Source organism: Trachypithecus francoisi, unplaced genomic scaffold, assembly GCF_009764315.1.
Source record: "Trachypithecus francoisi isolate TF-2019V2 unplaced genomic scaffold, Tfra_2.0 Lachesis_group0, whole genome shotgun sequence".
Taxonomy (NCBI): Eukaryota; Metazoa; Chordata; class Mammalia; order Primates; family Cercopithecidae; genus Trachypithecus; species Trachypithecus francoisi.
Window position 1 is genome coordinate 88,688,568 of NW_022681453.1, and position 19,964 is coordinate 88,708,531.

Consider the following 19,964-nt stretch of genomic DNA (forward strand, 5'->3'; position numbering starts at 1 on the left):
CGCCACAAAGATACTCCTCCAGAAGAGCAACTCCAAGACACATAATTGCCAGATTCACCAAAGTTGAAATGAAGGAAAAAATCTTAAGGGCAGCCAGAGAGAAAGGTCGGGTTACCCACAAAGGGAAGCCCATCAGAATAACAGCAGACCTCTCGGCAGAAACTCTACAAGCCAGAAGAGAGTGGGGGCCAATATTCAACGTTCTTAAAGAAAAGAATTTTAAACCCAGAATTTCATATCCAGCCAAACTAAGCTTCATCAGTGAAGGAGAAATAAAATCCTTTACAGATAAGCAAATGCTTAGAGATTTTGTCACCACCAGGCCTGCCTTACAAGAGACCCTGAAGGAAGCCCTAAACATGGAAAGGAGCAACCGGTACCAGCCATTGCAAAAATATGCCAAAATGTAAAGACCATCGAGGCTAGGAAGAAACTGCATCAACTAACGAGCAAAATAACCAGTGAATATCATAATGACAGGATCAAGTTCACACATAACAATATTAACCTTAAATGTAAATGGACTAAATGCTCCAATTAAAAGACACAGACTGGCAAACTGGATAAAGAGTCAAGACCCATCAGTCTGCTGTATTCAGGAGACCCATCTCACATGCAGAGACATACATAGGCTCAAAATAAATGGATGGAGGAAGATCTACCAAGCAAATGGAGAACAAAAAAAAGCAGGGGTTGCAATCCTAGTCTCTGATAAAACAGACTTTAAACCATCAAAGATCAAAAGAGACAAAGAAGGCCATTACATAATGGTAAAGGGATCAATTCAACAGGAAGAGCTAACTCTCCTAAATATCTATGCACCCAATACAGGAGCACCCAGATTCATAAAGCAAGTCCTTAGAGACCTACAAAGAGACTTAGACTCCCATACAATAATAATGGGAGACTTCAACACTCCACTGTCAACATTAGACAGATCAACGAGACAGAAAGTTAACAAGGATATCCAGGAATTGAACTCATCTCTGCACCAAGCGGACCTAATAGACATCTATAGAACTCTCCACCCCAAATCAACAGAATATACATTCTTCTCAGCACCACATCGCACTTATTCCAAAATTGACCACATAATTGGAAGTAAAGCACTCCTCAGCAAATGTACAAGAACAGAAATTATAACAAACTGTCTCTCAGACCACAGTGCAATCAAACTAGAACTCAGGACTAAGAAACTCAATCAAAACCACTCAACTACATGGAAACTGAACAACCTGCTCCTGAATGACTACTGGGTACATAACGAAATGAAAGCAGAAATAAAGATGTTCTTTGAAACCAATGAGAACAAAGATACAACATACCAGAATCTCTGGGACACATTTAAAGCAGTGTGTAGAGGGAAATTTATAGCACTAAATGCCCACAAGAGAAAGCAGGAGAGATCTAAACTTGACACTCTAACATCACAATTAAAAGAACTAGAGAGGCAAGAGCAAACACATTCAAAAGCTAGCAGAAGGCAAGAAATAACTAAGATCAGAGCAGAACTGAAGGAGATAGAGACACAAAAAACCCTCCAAAAAATCAATGAATCCAGGAGTTCGTTTTTTGAAAAGATCAACAAAATTGACAGACCGCTAGCTAGACTAATAAAGAAGAAAAGAGAGAGGAATCAAATAGACGCAATAAAAAATGATAAAGGGGATATCACCACCGACCCCACAGAAATACAAACAACCATCAGAGAATACTATAAATGCCTCTACGCAAATCAACTAGAAAATCTAGAAGAAATGGATAATTTCCTGGACACTTACACTCTCCCAAGACTAAACCAGGAAGAAGTTGAATCCCTGAATAGACCAATAGCAGGCTCTGAAATTGAGGCAACAATTAATAGCCTACCCACCAAAAAAAGTCCAGGACCAGATGGATTCACGGCTGAATTCTACCAGAGGTACAAGGAGGAGCTGGTACCATTCCTTCTGAAACTATTCCAATCAATAGAAAAAGAGGGAATCCTCCCTAACTCATTTTATGAGGCCAACATCATCCTGATACCAAAGCCTGGCAGAGACACAACAAAAAAAGAGAATTTTAGACCAATATCCCTGATGAACATCGATGCAAAAATCCTCAATAAAATACTGGCAAACCGGATTCAGCAGCACATCAAAAAGCTTATCCACCATGATCAAGTGGGCTTCATCCCTGGGATGCAAGGCTGGTTCAACATTCGCAAATCAATAAACGTAATCCAGCATATAAACAGAACCAAGGACAAGAACCACATGATTATCTCAATAGATGCAGAAAAGGCTTTTGACAAAATTCAACAGCCCTTTATGCTAAAAACGCTCAATAAATTCGGTATTGATGGAATGTACCTCAAAATAATAAGAGCTATTTATGACAAACCCACAGCTAATATCATACTGAATGGGCAAAAACTGGAAAAATTCCCTTTGAAAACTGGCACAAGACAGGGATGCCCTCTCTCACCACTCCTATTCAACATAGTGTTGGAAGTTCTGGCTAGGGCAATCAGGCAAGAGAAAGAAATCAAGGGTATCCAGTTAGGAAAAGAAGAAGTCAAATTGTCCCTGTTTGCAGATGACATGATTGTATATTTAGAAAACCCCATTGTCTCAGCCCAAAATCTCCTTAAGCTGATAAGCAACTTCAGCAAAGTCTCAGGATACAAAATTAATGTGCAAAAATCACAAGCATTCTTATACACCAGTAACAGACAAGCAGAGAGCCAAATCAGGAATGAACTTCCATTCACAACTGCTTCAAAGAGAATAAAATATCTAGGAATCCAGCTTACAAGGGATGTAAAGGACCTCTTCAAGGAGAACTACAAACCACTGCTCAGTGAAATAAAAGAGGACACAAACAAATGGAAGAACATACCATGCTCATGGATAGGAAGAATCAATATCGTGAAAATGGCCATACTGCCCAAGGTGATTTATAGATTCAATGCCATCCCCATCAAGCTACCAATGACTTTCTTCACAGAATTGGAAAAAACTGCTTTAAAGTTCATATGGAACCAAAAAAGAGCCCGCATTGCCAAGACAATCCTAAGTCAAAAGGACAAAGCTGGAGGCGTCACGCTACCTGACTTCAAACTATACTACAAGGCTACAGTAACCAAAACAGCATGGTACTGGTACCAAAACAGAGATATAGACCAATGGAACAGAACAGAGTCCTCAGAAATAATACCACACATCTACAGCCATCTGATCTTTGACAAACCTGAGAGAAACAAGAAATGGGGAAAGGATTCCCTATTTAATAAATGGTGCTGGGAAAATTGGCTAGCCATAAGTAGAAAGCTGAAACTGGATCCTTTCCTTACCCCTTATACGAAAATTAATTCAAGATGGATTAGAGACTTAAATGTTAGACCTAATACCATAAAAACCCTAGAAGAAAATCTAGGTAGTACCATTCAGGACATAGGCATGGGCAAGGACTTCATGTCTAAAACACCAAAAGCAACGGCAGCAAAAGCAAAAATTGACACATGAGATCTAATTAAACTAAAGAGCTTTTGCACAGCTAAAGAAACTACCATCAGAGTGAACAGGCAACCTACAGAATGGGAGAAAATTTTTGCAACCTACTCATCTGACAAAGGGCTGATATCCAGAATCTACAAAGAACTCAAACAAATGTACAAGAAAAAAACAAACAACCCCATCCAAAAGTGGGAAAAGGATATGAACAGACATTTCTCAAAAGAAGACATCCATACCGCCAACAGACACATGAAAAAATGCTCATCATCACTCGCCATCAGAGAAATGCAAATCAAAACCACAATGAGATACCATCTCACACCAGTTAGAATGGCAATCATTAAGAAGTCAGGAAACAACAGGTGTTGGAGAGGATGTGGAGAAATAGGAACACTTTTACACTGTTGGTGGGATTGTAAACTAGTTCAACCATTATGGAAAACAGTATGGCCATTCCTCAAGGATCTAGAACTAGATGTACCATATGACCCAGCCATCCCACTACTGGGTATATACCCAAAGGATTATAAATTACTCTACTACAAAGACACATGCACACGTATGTTTATTGCGGCACTCTTCACAATAGCAAAGACTTGGAATCAACCCAAATGTCCATCTGTGACAGACTGGATTAAGAAAATGTGGCACATATACACCATGGAATACTATGCAGCCATAAAAAAGGATGAGTTTGCGTCCTTTGTAGGGACATGGATGCAGCTGGAAACCATCATTCTTAGCAAACTATCACAAGAAGAGAAAACCAAACACCGCATGTTCTCACTCATAGGTGGGAACTGAACAATGAGATCACTTGGACTCGGGAAGGGGAACATCACACACTGGGGCCTATCATGGGGAGGGGGAGGAGGGAGGGGGGAGGAGGGAGGGATTGCATTGGGGAGTTATACATGATATAAACGTCATGCACATGTACCCTAGAACTTAAAGTATAATAAAAAATAATAATAATAATAATTCTTAGTCCTTGAAACAACCTCAAGAAGAAGACATCATCATCCTTGTATGTCACAGGAAAAGACTGGAACTCAAGGACTTCAATAACTTCCCCCGGTATTACCAAATGGCTGAATGACTACGGTAGGGATCCAAACCAGTAGTTTCTGGCTCCAAAAACTCCATGTTCTTTCTCCCACTCCATAGTCTTTTCACCATATAGCCTTTCCATATGGGGCAATATGAAGGACAGTGGCCTGGATAACAAGATCAGTTTGAGTCATCTCAGCAGTTCTGGTATGGTTTGAACAATCAGTACTGAGATGGAAGGTGGTTCCACGAGGACATGGCACTATATTACCATTAAAACATAAATGACAGACCGTGGGCCCTTGAGCTACATCTCTAATTCCCAGACATGCTTTGTCTGGCCTGCATATTTAAAACAATAATTTGTGGCCGAGTGTGGTGGCTCATGCCTGTAATCCCAGCACTTTGGGAGGCCAAGGCAGGTGGATCACCTAAAGTCAAGAGTTTCAGACCAGCCTGGGCAACACAGTGAAACCCCATTTCTACTAAGAATACAAAAAATTAGCTAGGCCTGGTGGCACATGCCTATAATCCCAGCTCTTGGGAGACTGAGGCAGGAGAATCGCTTGAACCTGGGAGGCAGAGGCAGCAGTGAGCTGACATCACGCCACTGCACTCCTGGCCCACAGCCTGGGCCACAGAGTGAGAATTTGTCTCAAAAAAAAAAAAATAATAATAATAATAATTTGCTTAAGTTCCTAACACTTAAAAAATTAGGAAACATTACACAAAAGTTTGCATTCTCAGCTTTTTTTTGTAAAAATAGATCTGGCAACATTAGGCCTGTATTCCTAAATGGCAAACATGAGTGGAAGCATGTAGCCTCCATTGATTCATCATTCAGTTTACCTTCCTGACCAAGTGGAGCGATCCAACCAAAGTTTTCTATTTTTGTCCTGGCCCAGTGCATTTTATTTGTCAACCAATGTCAGAGTCATACATTTTCCCAAAATATCTTATTAGTTGAAATTAGCAAGGTACTTTACAATAACTTCCTCTTTCCCTTCTTTATATCCCAGGAGACAGAATGCATTTATTGTCTATTTTATAGATAGGAAAATTAAGTCATGCACGCCCCTGCCCCTCCATCCCCAAACAGCTGCAAAAACGTTTGCATCACTGCCGCTGTGCCTCACCCACCAAGGGCTGGGGCCTCTGCATTAGAACATGGATGTATTCTAAAGGCAAGAGGTGTCAACATCTGTGGCAGAAGATACATCAGTCATTAAGTTAGAGGTATGAGCTCACAGTACTCAGAAACTGCAGGTGGAAAATGTCACCCTGCTGGTTAGACTGTTGCTTTGGACATATCAGTGTTTTGCAATACCCCTTTTATATACTGCTAGGAAAGCTCACTGTGGGAGCCAAAGTGACCAGAGCCCAGGTCCCTGAAGCCCCTGGAAGAAAGCAAGAATTGCTAGGTCCTCTATGCTCACTGTTTGGAATGACAAGAGAGAAAATCAAGTCACATGGTCAACTCCCAGTTCAAAGGCCCAGTTATCTAAGCTGGGGTCTCATGCCTTCCTCTTACAATGAATTCACGGAAATTGAGAGAAAAATTCTGTGCAGAAAGGGGAATTTTAGGGAAGATGAGTGTTAAGAGCTGTGGACTAGCCCTCCAGATCCCACCCACAGTCCTGCCAACATTTCTCAAACGCCATCCACATGAGCTGCCCACCCCAGATCGGGAAGTGACCTGCTCCAGCTCCCAGAGGTAAGGGTCAGCATTTGTAGTGGGTTAAATTGTGTCCTCCAATATGTTGAAGTCCTAACTCCCAGTATCTCTGAACGTGATTGTATTTGGAAACAGAGTCTTTGCAGATGTGATCAAGTTAACGTGAAGTCATACTGGATTAGAGTTGGCTCTAAACCCAAAGACTGGCATCCTTATAAGAAGGCCATGTGAAGACATAGGAAAACAAAGAAATACAGGAAGAATATCTTGTGATAATAAAGGCAGAGAATGAAGTCTTGCTGCCACAAGCCGAGGAATGCCAAGGATGGTTGGCAGTTGGCTAGGAGATCAGCATGGGACTGATTCTCCCTCTGGACCCCAGGAGAAAACCAACCCTGCCAACACCTTGATTTCAGATTTCTGTTCTCCAGAAGAGTAAAAGAATAAATTTCTCTTATATGTCACCCAATTTCTAGGGATCTGTTATCATAGCTCTAGGAAACTAATACAGCGGTTGAGTTCAAATAAGCAAAAGGGTATCACTTGCCCTAAACCTTAAGCCTAGACACATTGGTGACTCTCTTCTATCTTTCACCTTCTTCTGGAAGCTTCCTCTGCTCCCCTTCCTCTGGAATTAGCAGTCCTCTCCTCAGGGCAGCATGCATTGTCAAGTTATAACATATATTTTTCCCAATAACCCCATGAGATATTATTAATATTTCCATTAATATAGAAACGGCACAGAACATATTATCTATGGTGATTCATGTAATTAGTGTGGTAAAGCTAGCATTCAGATTCAGGTTGGTCTAAACTGCGGGCCCAGGGACTTGTCACTACATGCGATATTCATAATTGCTTTTTGGAGCTTCCAAAATAAAATCTCAAGTCACCTCCATTAGGCATCATTAATTCTACCAAACTTTTTGCTGTTTACAGCAGGAGAAGAGAAACTTGGAGCCCCTCTCATAGCCAATCTCTTTAGCACCCTCAGAGCCTAATGCTGAAAGCTAAAGATTTGACTGAAGCCACTGAACAGAGTTAACTGATGTGACTACAGTGAAAGCCATAGAAACATCCCATAGTCATTCGAGGCCAAACACAAATAAATTAGGAAAGCTGAAACCCCAAATTAAAGCTAGAAACTGCCACAACTCATTAAATCCTCCTTTAAATACAGAAACTTCACTTTTATTTGTCGTCTTGTTTCCTTATATAAAATTCCAAAAAAACCTCAACCTGCAAAAAAAAAGTTTTTCTTGCTACAACCTGTATGCCATTCCTGAACATCTGGTTTCGACTAGTTTAGACTAGTTTAAGCTTCATTGGTATCACATTTCAAGTGTAAATAATTATCTTCTCTAATAGGCAATAAGCCTGGGGCCGATTTCCTATAGCGAAGTCTGAATTTCCTGTTGTTATCTGATTATCCAATCATTTCTTTCAACACTAAAAGCCTAAGCAAATGTTTGATCTGCTGCCGCATCAGACCTCAAACGATTACTGCTTAGTTGGGCCTTTGTGTCATTTGAAAATGAACTTTTGTCCTTCATAAAGGCAAAACAAAGACTGAGCTTTCATTTGGGCTCAGGATCTATGCAGTTGTGGGAGGAATCCCTGTGGGAATCAATGGAGCTGGGAGATGCAGTGGAAGCAACTGTCCAAAATAAGAAGAAGCAACAACAGCAGGAGCACCTTCCTCATTCCCTGATTGTCCCCACACCTGGGCAGTGAAGATGACTGGAGGGAGCTTGGGAATGAGAAGGTGCAAAGCGAGCTTTTGAAATATTCTCCCACATCGAGACACAGGGAAAACATGATTCATGGAATAAAGGGGCTTGCAGGATTTTTTTTTTTCTTTTTTAAAGTGTATGATGTGGCTAGGTTATTGAGAAAACATTTTTGACTGTGATGTGGTTCAGGAAAGAAAGCGTTGCTAATAAGTTGGAAGGGAAATTCCCTCTCCATTTACGTATTACCCAATCATTTATATGTGTGTGATAAAAAAGTGGCCAGTCTGAGTATTTGTTTCCTTCAGTTCACATCTCCATACTTATGGTTCCAAGAGTCTAGGTGAGTGTTTTATCTAATCCCTCTATACACAGTTTATGCACGAGTATTAACATATTAACCATACATGAAGAAGTAGTGAGAAAAAAATGTGGTAATATGGTGAAAAGCAAGTCATGACATAATATTGTTAGCTTAAGACAGCATTTTGCCGTAAACATTCATATACCACACTTATCAACTGGAAGCATAATAAATTCACCTAAGTTTCTAGACATTTTTGTTTCAGAGGAGTACAGTAGTAGGAGTGTCACTATGGCTAAACCTTCATTTCCTGCCAGTGTGTGTGTTTGCATTGGTATTAAATGTTCATTTTTCTTTAAGGCTGCAGACATTATTTAGGCTGACCACCAGGAAAAAAGGAAACAGTCTAGTCTAGACATATTGGTAGATGAAAAATTTTCTAAATAATCATGGATTTATGCCCAAAGGCATTAATCTCTTCCTTAGAAAAGCTTTTGGGGGAAATATGAAAACATTTATCTGCCAAAAGGGGCAACACTAAGCCAACCTATTCCCAGTTGAGGTATAACCCACAGCTTCCTCCTTCAGATCCTAGACAGTAGTCACTATTAACTGAACACTAATTAATTTCATTCATTCTGCTCTTATGTTTATAATTCTGTTCTCTTTGGGTCTCCCCTCTTGTCCTGCCTTTCTTTATTTGAATGTTTAGCCTTTTAACAAACTTGGTCTAGTAAATATATGAGGACTCCTAAACCAAACAAAGAGGATATACTTTCCTTTTGACTACCTGGATCATTTACAACCACTGACATTGGGCCATGTTCCAAAGGAAGTCTCAACACATTACAAAGAGAACACATTCCCTGACCATAAAACAATTACATTAGAAAGAAATCATAAGAAAAAAAGAATATTTTTGGAAACTTAAAAGTGTACTCCTAAATAACTCATACATTAAAGAGAGAAGCACCTGGAAATAACATTCAAAATTACCCAACAGTGAAAACTACATCAACACATTGAAAAACTACAAACTAACACATCAAATTTTACGGAAGGCAGCTCTAGCACTGTGCAGACAAATGTATTTGTTTGAATGCATTTATTTTAAACCAAGAAAGACTGAAAATAAATGAGATCAGAATCTAACTAAAAAAAAGACTAAAAAAAAAAAAAAAGACAGAGAAGCAGAAAACAGCCTTACAACAAAGCAAAAAATCAACATAAGAAGAAATGGACAAATCCAGACCTGTAATATAAAACTTCAACAGACTTCTATTAGAAAGTGAGAGATCAATCAGATGAAAAACCATTAGGAATATAGAATATATAAAAAACACAATCAAAGAGTCCCAAAAGCCTGGTTTCATCCTCCACCTTGAAAGGAGTCCTTTTACTTTCTTTTAGTCTCACTGGAGCCAAAAAAACCAGCCGTCACCGTCTGCTCTGGGCTTGTGGGCTCAGCTTGACCTTGCTCTGCATTTCTGTTCTACATCCAGCGCACAAGTTTCTTTGGCCTCTTTTTGTTTGTTTTGCTTCATTGCAGTTAGTGTTTTCTATTGTTTAAATTTATTTTTAACATTTTCTTTCCAATTTTCTATTTTTTCTATTTTTCTATTATTTTATTTATTTTATTTTATTTTATTTTATCTGTCATTGTTATGTGTCAGGAGCAGACAAGATACCAAGCCACAGCAACATATATAGAGTGTTTTACATAACATTTTACATAATTAAATTCACCAATTATCAGCTTCTTCACATTATAGAGTATTTGTTAGTATTTTCTCTATGAAGTTTTCCATTAAAATAACTGTTGGATCTAGTCCCTCTTTACTGGCCTTTGCCGCAACAGCCTTTCCATTTTCTTGCATGCTTAAATAGTACATCTTTTCTATCCCATTTGACGATGATATTTCTCTCCTGCTCGCCTACCAATGCTTTTTATCACTCCTCATGTGCAATACAAATCTCTAAAATAACCTCATTATCCCAAATCTCTGCTCTCTGGTGACTAAAAATCTCTTCTAAGGAGTCTCCCCTGATTAAACCAAAATTCACCTTCCATCCTAGACTTTGTTTACAGATATGTATGCATGTCGGATTATGATTCATCGGTCTCTATAAAATGTATGTTCACTGATTGGAATTCATGCTTTCAACAACACATCAAGGTTAAAGAGTTAACAGCTTAAAATGGAAAAAGCCTGGGGCCTTGGGTGGGACGAATCCAAATTTAGATCCTAGCTCCATTATTGTATGAGACTTGGTCTCTCTGAGTCTTCCTATCTGTAAATTGGTGATGATAATGCCTGAATTCCAGGCTGTTGCAAGGAAAAAATAAAACAATGTATATATAAAAGTTTGGTACAGTAGCCAACATATAGTTATTTCTCAATAAATAATAGTTTGCTCTCTTTTCTGCCTTCTACATGTTTCTTAAGCTTATTACGCTATAAGCTGCCTTAGTGTCAGGAACTGCTTCTAACTAAAAGCATCAGCTCAGAGTTCCTACGTAATGGATGTCCAGGTATGTGATGAAGATGTGCACGCACCACTTCCCAGCTGCTTGACAATTCTCCCATCAAGGCTATTGGGACAGTCAAACATCACTTCTCAGAGGCCCATGATCTTACTACAGGCCATACGTTGGAGGGAAGTCTCTGGGGTCTACAGCAAACTGCCTCATCAAATAAACAGAGAAGTTACAAGCAAAGGGTCCAGGTACATTAAGTAGAGATCCCAACTCACCTGAAAGAACCAGCTCCCCTGAAGCAGAATGAGGCTTGACCGCAGTAGCTCCAGAAGTACATTGTTCCGAACAAGGAACTCTAGAAAGGCAACGAGGCCTGTCAGAAAGATGACCAAAACCAGCAGCTGGTGCACAAAGATGTCCAGTATTTCCCGGCCATGAGTGTGGTTGTAGAAGATAAAAGCTGATGGGGAAAAAACAGATTATCTTCTTCAGTGGAACCAAGGGTCACCCACTGTTTCTCTCTCGCCCTCTCTCTGTAAACAGAATTTTACACATACACACATTTGTCCAAAAGAGCAGGTGCCCACTGATTCCCACAGTACTGCATTTTTGGAGACATTACCACCTCATTAGAATAGAATCTTTGAAATCTAACCCTCTTTTTCTTTTCCCTGACCTTTATTCTCTAACATATTGTGACATTTTCAAAGAATGGATTCTCATTATCTCAGGGTGTTAACTGTATTTTTGAATGAATATCTTTTCCTCTTTATCCAAATGAAAAGTATTAAGATGAAGTTGGAGTCTCCATAAGATGAAAATATTTCAAAGCATCTTCTAAGCAGGACAAAGAACAGTAAGCATGGCAAGTGCAATAATTCAGATGAGCACCCAGATGAATAAATCAAAGCATCGCCTTAAGCAATTCAGTCCACTGGAGGAGGCAAACACATATAAATCATAAGGGTGGATTTTGACAAGTATAACAACAGACTCTGGAAGCTCCCAAGAAGTAGTAAATAACTGCATTTTTTCATCCCATGGACAGGTTCCAGCTTCATCTTTTTCATGAAGACAAAGAGAAAAGATGTTCATTCAAAATATGGTAACACCCTGAGATAATGAGAACTGGGCTATTAGTTGTTGACATCCACCTTTTGTCCAGCCCTTGTTCCCAAGAGGTATGGGCAAAAGTTCTTATCATCAGATGCCAGAGGTAAGGTAAGTAGGAAGTGACTGCCTCCTGATCAATTTGTGGTTATCTATTTCCATAATCAATCTATTTCTTACCTGTGTAATACATGAAAACAAATCATTAAATGCTTGTTTTCTTTTTTCTCCCTACAGTAACTGGGAGACCAGCTGAACAAAAAATATTGTTTTAATTAACTTTCCAAAATTAGGACCCCATATTTTTTATGTGACTGCGTTTTTTGGACCCTACTTGTCATGACATGGCAGAATATTACTGTATCAATATGAAAAAGCCTATTAGTAGATAGTGGAAGCTGTTCCGCTGTATGTGGCTGCCTCATTTCAGTGTATTCATGCTTTATTACTCTGGGATCAGTTTTCATTTGTTAAAAGTAAAAAAAAAAAAAAAAAATGATAATCTTCAGAACAACCCAGAGATGAGTAACCTTCGTAAGTGGTCCTTTGAGACAGATGTGAAATGTGAACATAGCAATTGAACAATTGTGTTTGCCCAGTTCTACTAAATGAGTCAGTACAGCACGTAGATCTTTGGCACTCTGCCTAGGACACCCAAATATTTCATTATGGCCCAAATATATGGCCCTATCAATCAAGGCTGCAACAAGATTCCAGAAGTATATTAATATGAAGGGCTACACAAATGCCCACTAATAGAGAAAGGTACATGAAAATACTCATTCATACTTACCCTCCACAAATAAGGCATTTGACAATATTAACTTGGTTAAGGAAACAGGAAGTGAACTGATGGTGAAACATAGTATGTTTGCCACACCAAACAGCCCAAAGAAGAAATACATGGTGAAATGATGCCAGCCTAGGAGTTGGTTCCAGTGGCCCTGTTTATAGTCATATAACATCAGATAGGGCCCTCCAGGAACAAACTGCTCCCCAGCCATGCCTGCAAAGAAACATAGCACAGTTTTAGCAACTCTGCTTTACCTAGAATTCAAGAAGACGCAGGAGGATTAGCCCATTGCTTATTCCAATCTAATGGTGTCTTGTGACATTGATTCTTCTCTCTGAGGTGTTCCCTAACAGCTGAGCATTGGCACTTAAGGCTTGTTTTGGAGGTTCAGATGCTGGTTCAACTAAATAGTTTTAGTCAAAGATAGCCAATTGAATTAAACAGCTATTTCAGATCTTCAATGCCAATGATCTTAGTTCCACTGCCCATTCCAATCTAATGACTAAGATACATCCTGAATTATTTGGAGATTTGAATTTGGGAGACAACTCCTATGGAAATGGATTACTTCCTTCTTAAATACTACATCTTTCAGTAGCTGCCATAAAGTAGGGGCTTGTGCTTGGTACCAGATAAAAATGCTAAAGAGTTCAGCTTTTCTCCAATTATGATAACTGAGAAAGCCCAGACAAGACTGAGCACAGTGGCTCACACCTGTAATCCCAACACTTCGGGAGGCCGAGGCGGGCAGATCACTGGAGGTCAGGAATTCGCACCGATCCTGGCCAACATGGTGAAACCCCATCTCTACTAAACACACAAAAATTAGCCAGGTATGGTGGCAGGCGCTTGTAATCCTACCTATTGAGAGCCTGAGGCACAATTGCTTGAACCCAAGAGGCAGAGGTTGCAGTGAGCCAAGATAATGCCACTGCACTCCAGCCTGGCTGATAGACCAAGACTCCATCTCAAAAAAAAAAAGAAAAAAGGAAAAAAGAAGCCCAGACAGATACAGCAGATGATCTAGTCTGATATGCAAACAGTTAAACTTTCTTACAGATACTGCCTTATTTGTTAATCTATGGGATTTGGCAAGGAAATTTCCCTCTTTGGAAATGTTACTGTGTAATTTGATGCCATAACAAAGACCTGTTGCCATGAATAAAGCATGAAGAAATCTAATGGGAAAATCAGAAAATCTATCTTTTATAACGGAGAGGCTAGAGTGGAACTCTCAAGAACGCAGAACATTTTCACTGAATCTTCAGATGGAAGATTCAGTGGAAAGGCCTTAGAAGTTATCTGGCCTAATCTCTTTCTCCAGCTTAGGAACCAAGAAAAAAAGATGTGTGCAGAAGGCTAAAGTCTTCTACAGCCTATCAGAAATGATGTATTACTGAAGTTTTTCCATAATTACTTGATTAATTTCACATGATTTGCAAAATGGTTTTTGATAGGGTTTGTTCTTTCAGAGATCGGAACAATTGATATAAAATTATTTCAGAAGCTCCAACCAATTCTTTAAAAGAAACTCACTTTGGGTACGCAAGTTAACTATTATGACTAATTCATTAAGAAATAGTTCTTTGTATAAGTGTAAATTATTACCTTCCCAATGAATTGTATCTGATAGAAATTACAATTAGAATATGTGTTGAGATATTTTTTAATAAAAATTCCTTTTAGCAATTTCATGATTTTATATTGTTTCAGATTTTACATATGAAAACACCCAAAAGGTAAAAACAGAAAACAGATGGTCCACTCACCAGTTAAAGCCATGCCAACTATTATAATTCCCTCCAAAATTTCCAGTCTACAGAATAATGTTTTAGAACCAAGGTAGCAGGTGCGCTTTTGCTTTTTGAAGATATACTTCAGAGTACTCATTGTACACCACCAAAGACCCATGATAAAAAAGAAGGTTCCAGGGAGGGCATGACCTCTGAAATTCCCCATGATCTACAAATATAAGAACACACAGAAAATAAAAAAACATTTTATTGCCAGAATCTGGACAAAACCTCACTTGTTTCCATAAAGTACACTGTCTTCTGATTATGGATACAGCCCTGAGGATGATTCTGAGGATCCTACATTACTGTGCATAGTAGTAAATGCCACTACAATATCAATAATATCAATAAAAACAAATAAAAACTCACATTTGTTGAATACTTACCATGTACTCTGCACTGTGTCAAGTGTTTTATGTTCAGTCTTCAACCTAATTTATGCAACATACCCCTGAATGAAGCACTGTTATCCCTTTTTCTTTAGGGATACTCATTTAGAGAAGTGAGACTACTTGCCCAAATCTCACAAACATTAAGCAAAAGTTCCATTATTTTTAACACAGAAATCAAAAGAATTTCTTTGCATCGACAGTGGGTACTTCTCCACACAGTGGCCCTTCAAGCCTCTCTGAAGGAAAGTGATATGAAACTTTTATCTTTATGTTTAAAACTTGAAATGATGTGAAATTGCCTACACATTTTTTTAGGTTGATAATTTCAAAATATCAAGCATCAAGTGTATGGAAGAAACAATTAGTGTTCATTAAATATCTGTGTGCTGCTCCCATTCTTTCCCAGCCTCTCCCTCCAGTTAAAAACATGGACCCATGTTTTTAGTTCTGGCTAATACACTGTAAGCTGAACTAGCACATGTCACTTTCCAAGCTGGGTCAGTTAGCAGTCTACATGACTCCTTTACCTCTCTCTTCTCCTGCCTGGGCAACCTTGGTGTGGCATATCTGCAACTCAGAAGGTGATCAACCAGCCTGCTTCAGATTTTGTAAGAAACAATCCCTTATTGTGCTAAGGCAATGAAACTTTGAGATTTACTGTTAAAACACCTTAGCCCCACCTAGCCAGATATCAAGCCAAATCAAATTGCAAATTTTGTTTACATTATTTGCCACATGGTGGAGTCACTTCTGGTTAATAAACAGAAATACCCAGCCAGGCGCGGTGGCTCACGCCTGTAATCCCAGCACTTTGGGAGGCTAAGACGGGCGGATCATGAGGTCAGGAGATCGAGACCATCCTGGCTAACACGGTGAAACCCCGCCTCTACAAAAAATACAAAAAATTAGCCAGGCATAGGGGCGGGCGCCTGTGGTCCCAGCTACATAGGAGGCTGAGGCAGGAGAATGGCGTGAACCCAGGAGGCGGAGTTTGCAGTGAGCCGAGGTCGCACCACTGCACTCCAGCCTGGGCGATAGAGCAAGATTCCATCTCAAAAATAAATAGATAAATAAAATAAAAAATAAATAAATAAACAGAAACACCCTCCATTTTTGGTCACTGCTATTTAAAAAAAAAAAAAACAGGCTGGGCGCGGTGGCTCAAGCCTGTAATCCCAGCACTTTGGGAGGCCGAGACGGGCGGATCACGAGGTCAGGAGATCGAGACCATCTCTGGCTAACACGGTGAAACCCCGTCTCTACTAAAAAAAAAAATACAAAAAGCTAGCCGGGCGAGGTGGCGGCGCCTGTAGTCCCAGCTAGTCGGGAGGCTGAGGCAGGAGAATGGCGTGAACCCGGGAGGCGGAGCTTGCAGTGAGCTGAGATCCGGCCACTGCACTCCAGCCTGGGTGACAGAGCGAGACTCCGTCTCAAAAAAAAAAAAAAAAAAAAAAAAAAATCTTGAATTATGTGAGTTTTAAATTACGTGAGTAGCCCTTTATTGACACATATCATACCATCAGCACCATAATGAAAAGAGAGTCCAGAATCACCCTCGTAGATCTGACACTAGGCCAGGTCAAAGTAAATTCATGAAAGGAGATTTCAGGATTTCCCCTGGCCCAGCAGACTTCTTTATCTCTAGGTGATAATGGGCTTCTCAGTTCAGGACAGACCCCTTTGGGTTACTTCCACCCCTCTGATACGACTGTGAAACTCAGGGGGAAACTTGGAAGCTGACCCAAACACTAAAAGTCTCTTGTATCTCAGGGGCGACCCCGGGCAGTCATTTCAGGACACCCTGGAATCGTCCAAACCATCCAAAAGTCTCAGGCTCAATATAGCACATAGTGCTGTGTGCAGGTCCTTGTCCTAACTATGCCTGTAATGGCGTGTTTGGGTCATGTTTCTTAACCTTTCTAAGCCTTGGTTCTTAACGAATAAAAGAGGGAGGCAGGCCTAGATGAAACCTGGAGTTCTTTCCTGCCCTAACAGTCTCTGATTTATTATCCTAACCACCACCTTTATCACAGTGTTGCTGAGTTCTGTTTCGGTTTAGACAATCATATGGGATTGAGAAAACTTCTATATGGGATTGAAAAGTATATACAGACTGCAAATTTTTTGAACTTTTCTGAAAATGAGTTGTATTTGGTTTAAGAAGTCTTAAACATTTTATATTTCTTAGTACAGGAAGCCCACTTGCAGGGATTTATCTGGAAAATATAAATGGAAATACAGGCACTAGGAGAATGTTAAATAAATTACGCAGCCACTGAAAATAAGGTTTTCAAATAACTTAAATGATAGGGTATATAGTTAGTTAAAAAATAGGATTAAAAATTAGGGGAAGGGGCTTTGATTTTGGATTATCTAAGTCCAAATACCAACTTTATAATTTGTTAGTTACATAACTTTGGGAGAGTTACTGAACCCCTCAGTGCCACAGTTTTCTCTTCTGTAAAATGGGACAAATAACAGTACCTATATCATAAATTTAAAATTAATTACTCCAAAGCAAATAACCCATGGTGCTGTTAAATAAGATCATGCTATTTTCAACCTACCTCTAACTACCAGAGTGAAACAAAAGTAAAACCAAATGCACGATTTTACTTAAATACTAAGATGGATATAGAAAATCAAGAAACATTGATACAATTCATTTGGCAATCACTGTTGTACCGCCCAAGACATTTCTCTTGCTGTGGTCTTAGAGGGTTACTGGGATAATCTGTGGTTATTGAACTCCTTGACTGCAATTAGAGAATAAACTCCTTGAAAGCAGAGGCCATATATCCATTCTTCTTTCAATTCCCCCCTGGACTATCCACTGCCTTACATACTATGAGGTTCTGAATTTACAAGGAGTTACTAAGCTCTTCTTATAACACAAGATCATACATTTGCAAAACATCTCTACTCTGATGTCTCAAAGGCCTCTCACACTCAACATACCCCAACACTGAACTAATCATCTTATCAACCCATCTACTGCCAGAAAATAGTTTTAGTTACCCTAAAAGAATCCCTGGTTACCTAGTTTGGTTAACAACACTGCCAATTCACCCCTTTGCCCAAACCCAAATTATGAGCATCATCCTAGAGTTTGGCTCTTTCCTTAAAAACCAATTGGTTGTTGAGATTTATCACCTCTGCTGCCTAACATTGATCCCCTCTAGGGGAAGGGGAAGAGGCCCCTTCAATTTCACCTGCTTGGAGAAATCCTTCCTGATGGCCCAAATAGGGGAGGGTCCCTATTACACCCTTTCAAGGCACCCAGTCCTCACATTAGTGACTTCTTTGGATGATTAGTTATTGAAGGTCTGTCCTCCTCAATAGCCGCTATGACCATTACCATAGTATGAAAGCCTGTGCAACTGACTGTGGGGGCCCCTCAGAGTGTAGGTGCCTGGGCCTTCTCCTTTTTTTTTAGGCTCCTAGTATATTAAAAAAAAGAAAGAAAATGCCAAAACAGTCACAGGAAATTTGGTTGCTTTTAAATATTTAGAATTACCTAGTAAATACTTTTAATATACAAGCAAACATATTGCTTATGTCATAGATAAGATGAAATTTTAAAATGCAGGCTTTCCCTGAATGTACAGCTCTAGGCCAAATAGCCCTCTTGACCCACCCCTATGACAAGCTAAGAGGCTCCTGCTGCCCACAAAGCTGAGAGGATCGATATATCTCAGCACACCAGTTAGGATGTAATAAGGAGGCAATGGGGAATAGTGGAGGGTTTGTGAAGAAGAATATGAGCTGATCAAAGAGGTGAAAGAAAGGAGTCCTCCTTCCTACTTCAGTTATACAACTCCTGTGTCTTCAGCCTTTCAATCTGAAACAATCTGATTGTTCCAATCTTTCTGTTTAAAGATCCAGACAAAATAAAGTCAAAGTATAAGGGTTGTTATATTTGCCTGGCTAAGGAACTCAACAGATGCAGTTACTTCTGGCAATAAAAACATAATTCACCTTACTTCACTTTCATTGTGAAAGAAAACATTGTCCATATCCTCAAACATCACTTCACGCTCATCTCCTAGAAATCATTATCTGTAAATATCTTTTGTTCCCTGCTTTACTGACGCCTTCAGGTACAACTTATTCCTTGTAAAAGCCAAGTAAAGTAGCATAGAGTTTGATCAGATTTAAACACAAAAGCAGACCTTCTCCTTTGAAGGAGAGCAAGGGGCTTTCCTTGACCACAAAAGAGAACATGCAAACAGCCAGCAGAAACACCAAGGAAAATCCCAGGGCAGGAAACATGAAGGCCCTTCCTCCGGACTTTCCTACCTGATCCCACCACTTACAACCTCCTAAGAAATGCCGTTCAGCTGGGCGCGGTGGCTCACGCCTGTAATCCCAGCACTTTGGGAGGCCGAGGCGGACGGATCACGAGGTCAGGAGATCAAGACCATCCTGGCTAACACAGTGAAAGCCTGTCTCTACTAAAAATACAAAAAAGTCTCCAGGCGTGGTGGCACGCACCTGTAGTCCCAGCTACTCGGGAGGCTGAGGCAGGAAAATGGCATGAACCCGGGAGGTGGAGCTTGCAGTGAGCCGAGATCAGGCCACTGCATTCCAGCCTGGGGGACAAAGTGAGGCTCCATCTCAAAAAAAAAAAAAGAAAGAAAGAAAGAAGGAATTAAGGAAGGAAGGAAGGAAGAGAAAGAAAAGAAAGAAAGAAAGAAAGAAAGAAAGAAAAGAGAAGAGAAGAGAAGAGAAGAGGAAAGGAAAGGAAAAGAAAAGAAAGAAAGAAAGAAAGAAAGAAAGAAAGAAAAAGAAAAGCAGTTCATCTAGGTCTAAAAAAATGGACTGCAAGATTTCATCATTGGGTTCCGGTGTGATTCATCCTAAAAATTCTTCCTCCTCCCCTATCCAAAGAAGCCCTCCACTTCTAAAGATACAAGCATTACCCTCTGGCCTGAAAACAAGAAACCCCTCCTGATATCCCCATTACCCTACTTTTTGATGACCACCCCCTGGCATATACACAGACTCACTCACCACACAAAAGGGAAACATTTTAAAACTCTATCCCTTAAGAGATAATATTGGGTAGAGCCCAAGATCTAACTCAGGTGTGGGGAAAAAAAAAGTGAGATCAGACTGTTACTGTGTCAATGTAGAAA

At 39.8% G+C, this 19,964-nt stretch overlaps 1 protein-coding gene across 3 annotated transcripts in view; it reads right to left on the minus strand.

Annotated features, from left to right (window-relative positions):
* TMEM45A (transmembrane protein 45A) overlaps positions 1-19,964 on the minus strand; it is an 88,360-nt gene that overhangs the window by 9,485 nt on the left and 58,911 nt on the right. For all 3 annotated transcript variants that reach the window (XM_033211475.1, XM_033211474.1, XM_033211476.1), the window contains 3 exons: positions 14,408-14,600; positions 12,639-12,851; positions 11,011-11,195 (listed from right to left, as the gene is read on the minus strand). In XM_033211475.1, coding sequence (XP_033067366.1) covers positions 11,011-11,195; positions 12,639-12,851; positions 14,408-14,597 — 588 coding nt within the window. In that variant the 5' untranslated portion in view covers positions 14,598-14,600. The remainder of the gene's footprint in view (positions 1-11,010; positions 11,196-12,638; positions 12,852-14,407; positions 14,601-19,964) is intronic.